This window comes from Sinocyclocheilus rhinocerous, unplaced genomic scaffold (genome assembly GCF_001515625.1).
Source record: "Sinocyclocheilus rhinocerous isolate Xijiao unplaced genomic scaffold, SAMN03320098_v1.1 scaffold278, whole genome shotgun sequence".
Taxonomy (NCBI): domain Eukaryota; kingdom Metazoa; phylum Chordata; class Actinopteri; order Cypriniformes; family Cyprinidae; genus Sinocyclocheilus; species Sinocyclocheilus rhinocerous.
In genome coordinates, this window is record NW_015664178.1 from 1,039,237 (window position 1) to 1,046,119 (window position 6,883).

Here is a 6,883-nt window from a genome sequence, read left to right on the forward strand (position 1 = left end):
TCCGACGTGACATCTCCGTTCCCTCCTTCAGGGAACGAGGGTTACATACGTAACCGAGACGTTACCTAAAATACACAAGCTACACGTTTGCACCAAAAACAGTCAAACCTACATTTAGCTTAACATGAGAGGTGTTGATATGATTAAAAATGCAGAAATAGGTTGCTAAGCATATCATAACAGTATCATAACATGCAGTCATGACTGTGAAAATATTTTAATAATTTGCATTAATTTGTAATTTTCTGCTCTAATCGAGGTGATGGCAGGGCTGCTGACTCTCCTTTAACCCTGTAATTTGTCATGTCTGCTAATTAATACTTGTCCCAGAGTTCACGTCTGAAATAAATATGCCACTCCTAGGGAAACCTTGTTTTTGTACAGTGCAAGACAATTGGTAAAAAAAAAAGTAAGTGTTTACACTTTTTTTCCTGATGCTTTCCGGTCATTAAATAATTTTTTTTAATTTATGATTTGTGCCGGTCAAATTATCCATATTTTGCTCAATTATCCACACTTTTCAAACCCTTAAACCACCAAATAAATATAATCAGGCTCTAAGTATATTGTATGATGATTCAGTTTTACTGAAATTACAGCATTAGCCATGTCAAATGAAGGCCTCGGCTGAGCAATCCGTGGATGAAGTGGACTCCTCTGGCGTAAGTGTTTACACTTTTTTTCCTGATGCTTTCCGGTCATTAAATAATTTTTTTAAATTTATGATTTGTGCCGGTCAAATTATCCATATTTTGCTCAATTATCCACACTTTTCAAACCCTTAAACCACCAAATAAATATAATCAGGCTCTAAGTATATTGTATGATGATTCAGTTTTACTGAAATTACAGCATTAGCCATGTCAAATGAAGGCCTCGGCTGAGCAATCCGTGGATGAAGTGGACTCCTCTGGCTTTGAGTAGCTTTAATTACAAGGTGAAAGAAGCCTTCATAACAGGAAGAGAGGGGAAAACCCGACCACTTAAAGGTAAACAGTGACACAAGGCTTGTCTGTGTTATCCTGAGTAAGCTCATGGCCAGAGGGACAAATATTCACCTTTGCCATTATGGAAATGATCCCAGAAACTAGTAAAATCTAAAGAAGTTTTGCATCTTTAATATGTGGAGAAGTTACATTTTAGACACAGAGACTTTAAAACAACTTACATCAAAGTTTGTGTATTGCTAAAATGGAAATTAACAACAAAGATGCATTAGGCTAAAGTGAACAATGACTCTACATACCACAATGTTACATAAAAAGATGCTTACGATAGATTGCCATGGAGATCTTTCTCATTGAACTATAATAATGAATGGGATGCTAAAGCAAATAGCTAGCTTGTGGCAAACAATGTAAAGGCTTACATAGCATCCCATAAACTCTCAAAAACCTCTCATTTTATAGTTTGAACTATACAGTTGTTTAACCCCCAGAAACTCATGAGATTGCAAAGTTTTTGACATTAAGCCAGATAGTTTGCAGATTTCAAAACTGCAAATTTCGATTCTGAACAGTGGTTTCAATAGGCAATCACCACATTTAGCATGATTTTAGCATGCTGGGACACTCGAAATGTAAATCTATTCCTGCTGCTGAAAAAAAAAAAAAATGAAACCAACCTAAGGGGGTTGGATGGTTTTAGCTGGTCTTCCTTCCTGGTCATAGCTGGTTTAGCAGGCTGGTTTTAGAGGGGTTTTTGACAACTTCTTTAGCAGGTAAGGCTGGGAGACCAGCTGAATAACCAGATAAATCAAGCTGAACACCAGCTTGGTCAGTCTGGAAGACCAGTTTGACGAGCTTAAACCACCTAAGACCAGCCAAACAACATGGGCTGGTTTTACCTTTTTTTTTCAGCAGGAACACTGTTGCTGTCTTACAAGTGAAAAATAGGTATTTAAAAGGATAGACCACACAAAAATTAAAATTCTGTCATCATTTACTCACTCTCATGTCGTTCCAAACCTTTCTTTGTTCTGTGGAACATAAAATAAGATATTTTAAAGAATGCTAGCCAAACAGTTTCAGTTCCCATTGACTTCCATTATATGGACAAAATATAATGGAAATCAATGGCAACTGAAATCGGTTACCAACAATCTTCAAAATATCTTCTTTTGTGTTGCACAGAAAAATTTTGGAACAACACGAGGGTTAAATGATAGGCGTAAATTATGTTTTCATTTATCAGAATTTAAATTTTACTATCACTTTAACTGATTGTGTTGAAATTTTGCTGAAGTTGTTTTCTGAGGGTTAAATACTTTAGATGTGATGTCTGCATGCATATGCAAGGCCATTTAATCCACTAGATGAACAAAATTGATTTTTTTTTGTATTTAAAGGGCTGTTTATTTGGTTTTCTGAGGGTTAAATACTTTAGATGTGATGTCTGCATGCATGCAAGGCCATTTAATCCACTAGATGAACAAAATTGATTTTTTTTTGTATTTAAAGGGCTGTTTATTTCTGCTCCATGCTAGTTTTATTTGTCATTAAATGGCAAAGCATGTGGAGACCCCGGGAGCTTAATTATAAATTTAGCTCTGGTTTGCTCTCCTGTTCTCAAATGAACAGATGTTGTTCTAATACTGTTAAACACATCAAATACACATCAATTTATACTTGATCAAGCAGCTCACACCATCAGGCCTTCAGAGAGATGCTAGTGTAGTGCATTAACGCAGTGAAAACAGCTTTACCTCAAACGCTTCCTCATCCAGGATCCTGGTGCCAAAAATGGTTATACCATTGGTGTCAATACCAGCATGGTCACTCCTGCCCAAAGTCTTTGTCAGCTTCTTCTTGCAGTCAACAACGATGGTAACAGTTTTCTTCTCAACACTGATGCCTACACGATGCCACCTGCGATGAACAGGAAGTGTAGGTGATTACAAACCCAGCAAACGGTTAAAGGCCACCACACGTGAGACGTGCCTTTCTTTAAAACCTTAGACAATTTGCTTCCATTCTTGAGATATAACATTATTGAGTGGACCACATTCCAGCCTTCAAACTTTGGCCTTGTTTAACACTGGATTAAACTCATTAAACTCTAGACCAAATCCCTTCTGTGAGTTATTCAGCATGACAGACACCATGAACATTGTAGAAAGTGTGTGTCAGGAAGGTACGGCAGAGAAACTCAACTGTGGAGTCAAAACATTGAGCTGGGGAGGGAAACTGTTGGACAGGTTTGTGGTAAGAAGCCACAGCGAGATTTCAAAGGCATATCAATGGCACCCACAAGGGTGATCAATTTTCCATAATCCACTTTATTACAAAGAAAAACCTTTATTCTGGCTTGTGCCTTTAAAGTACTTGGCAAACTTGAACCAACACAAGCTTTACTGTGTCTAGAGACCAACATTTCTGGATAATTTAGCTGCTAACAGAATACAATTTACATAGTTAAGAGTGATTATGTGAATGATTGATAGATGTGTGACGGTGTAAAACCACAATATTGTACCTGACAGACTGAAATTCTAGAACTTTAGTTAATACCTGGACTTGCCAAATGCAATGATTTAAAGTCACAGATTTTCACCTTAAAAATTACCCATTTTCCCTAAGGATATACTGCGGTATAATTCATCTTTTCATGTGCAATTTACATAAATTACGTTGGCAACACATTGTAGCGTTATCCGATTATAATAATATATGGGAGATCAAGACATTTTACACAATTTAACACAAATGCTTTTCAGATTCTTTAAACAAGATCACATTATCATCATTATGACCAACCATAATAGCAATTTATCCTTAATTCTTATGTCTCTAAGGAAGATAAACCACAAACGCATATGAAAGTTATATTAAAATGGTGATAGCTAATCTATTTAGCTATACAAATTATTTTTAAAAAGCCACTTTTAACCGTAATTCTTCATGCACGAGGGAACTGGAATGACAGTATTAGCCCAATTAAGGTGCATTTAACCTGAAATCTTCATCAGCATTATAATCAACATAAGCACTATAATCCCTCACAGAAATATTGCTGTTTTTACAGCAAAACACCCCACTGAACTGATGCCAACAATAAAGCCTCTTAAAACCTAATAAGACAAAGCACGTCCATTGTTGTCAATTAATTTTAGCATTTGAAGATGTCAAATTAAGGCTGAAGGGGTGTCGGGACAATAATGAACATTTGAAATGTTTAATGTACATTTGAATACAATCACTGCTATCTAAGGAAGGATGTTTACAAAAAAAAACGTAATTGTGATTTTTCTTCATTGTGACTATTTCTTACAACTGTGACTTTATATCTTGAAATGTGACCATTTATTTTGTAATTGTGACTTTATTTCCCACAACTGTGACTACTTCTCATAATGTGACTTTTATCTCATAATTGCGACTTCATGACTCATAACACTGACTTTATATTTCACTGTGATTTTTTATCTTGAAATTTTGACTGATTTTCTCGCAACTGTGCTTTCATTTCTCACAATGTGACTTTTTGTCTTATTTCAAAATTTCTCACAATTACCTTTGTTATTTTTAGACACGAAACAGACTTCCACAAATATATCTTAATGTTGGTAAGAGCTTCCTGATGATGTTACCCAAGAGGTTAATTTCTGTGGTCATGCATCTGCCCCAATGGATCCAACTTTCCATCTTTCTAAAATAATAGTACTCTGAAAGATCACTGCCGAGGTCAGATCACCTACGGCCCTGTCTGCTTCACTCCATCAATCCAGAGTCACAGTGAGATCTCCTCTGGCTCGCCTCGCAGAAGAAACCACACATAACTAATGCCTCAATAGCCACCTGAAATTCTAATTTGTCTACTTGTTAACTCTCTTCAACCGAAATGACTCTAAAACAAAAATATCTTCCTACACATATAATCGCTCAGTACTACAGTCTAAAACTCGGGCCTGGCAACAAATGACTTCCTGCAGATGACTGACCTCTGTCTGACCCTGTCTGGAGTCAGTCTAAGTCTTTGTCTCTGAGGATGGATCTAAACAACCTAAAAAAAAGGCTGCTGTACGTTCAACTTGCTTTGTGACTTACTTTCCGTCGGCTAGGTTGAGGGAGCGGAACAGGGGGTAATCCTCCGGGGCAGGCTTGCCTGTCTGATCCTCGTACAGGAAGACAGGTGAACGGCCCACCTCCACGCCTAGTTGCTGGACGCCTTTCTCGTTGTAGATGGACAAAAGGAAGGACTGGATTCCAGCTTTGGGCTTGATGGTGGTTAGGATGGAAAAGTCTTCAGGGAACACACCATCTAGAAAACAGCACAGACAGAAAACAAGCTCACTGAAGGCTTCTTTGGGTTTTTGAAGTCCATCCAAATAGCTAATTGCAATGTTCAAACTGGAAACATAATGGAGGACTAGGAGTGCCCCTTAAAAATAAAGGAATGAATGTATTAATAAAAAAAAAAATGGGCAAAATTATATAGAAAAGAAATTTGCCAGTGATTAAACACTGCATTTAAAAAATAATTATTAGAGTATATACAGTATATATATATATATATATATATACACACACACACACAGTATATATATATTTTTTCCCTGTGATCTTCATATGAAAATATATGGATATTTAAAAATATGTGTCAAATTGAAAAGTGATTTATTATTTTAACTAATTTAACTACATTTTTATAGATGAATTGAACAGTTACAGTTTTTTTTCAATTGCTAACAAGCGTTTACCAGTACTTAAAGCACTTTTTCTAAACTCTTAACACAGCAAAACACCTACATCACACAATTAGCAAAATAGTAAATTTTCTGGCCAAAACCACATTTTGTTAAATAAATACAAACTCTACATTTCAAAATGCTGAATACCTTTACATATACTAACTCTATCAAAACACAGCAAACCCGATTCAAAATCGAGTCATTCAGTCAAAACATTAGCACTACTTTTCTATCCAATAGGAACATATAGCCAATCATAGCACAGTGACTGTCAAAATCAAAAACAGTTGATGACTTTACAAAAACTGCATTACTTGTCATGTTTCAGTTCTACCTGCATACAGTATAGACAATATAAACATCCATTGTTTTTTTGTAATTTAGTTACCTTCAACTGAAACCCATTTTACATTTTTAAGTGTTGAATGTGTTCATTCTTGGCAACATATTGTCTAAAATTGAATGAGTCATTATAGAAAAAAATAGGGTCCCCTATGCAGAAATTCAATTGGAACCTTGATTAAAATTGCTGTCCAGTGGGTGGGGGTTGGATGCGGATGGTGCCCCCATGGTAGCTGATGCCAGTGATAAACAAAAATTCCAACATACATGGCCTTTGGTTACTATGCAAGCTTGTTTCCATCACAGAATAAAAAAGTAAAAACGGTAATTGTGACCTTTTTATCTCACAATTTGGGCTTCTATTCTTGGAATTGCAAGTTTACATCTTGCAATTCAGACTTTATCAGAATTGTGAGATAAATTCTCAATTGCAAGAAATAAAAGTCAGAACTGTGAGATAAAAAAAAGTCACAATTACCCTTTACCCTTTATATTCCATGGTACAAATAAGCTTTCATAGGTTCCACATGTGTAAGGGGAAAATGTGTTCTGCATCAAAAAGAAAAAAAACTCTATTTTACTCTATGTTGATGCAATGGAAAGATCATCAACACCTGACTATTCCTCCAACTGAGACTGGAATCAGCTGTTTCTAAATATTTCAGTGATTTGTATCTTTTTTTTTATCAGTACTTTTGTTACTGATAATGCTTATCAGATGTTACAATATTTTATATATAGAGATATCTTTCAATACTTTTGAGCTGCTGTTGTTGCAGAAGTAGAGGCTTTATATTTAAAGTTTGGAACATTAGGTCTTCATTTCTGACATGCTGTGTTTAAGCATTTGTA

The 6,883-nt window shown here is 35.8% G+C and overlaps 1 protein-coding gene across 1 annotated transcript in view; it reads right to left on the reverse strand.

Annotated features, from left to right (window-relative positions):
- Positions 1-6,883, reverse strand: part of LOC107729642 (collagen alpha-1(XI) chain-like) — a 91,955-nt gene that overhangs the window by 77,154 nt on the left and 7,918 nt on the right. Inside the window, exons 3-4 of the mRNA XM_016540277.1 lie at positions 5,046-5,259; positions 2,705-2,867 (exon numbers count right to left, since the gene is read on the reverse strand). Coding sequence (XP_016395763.1) covers positions 2,705-2,867; positions 5,046-5,259 — 377 coding nt within the window. The remainder of the gene's footprint in view (positions 1-2,704; positions 2,868-5,045; positions 5,260-6,883) is intronic.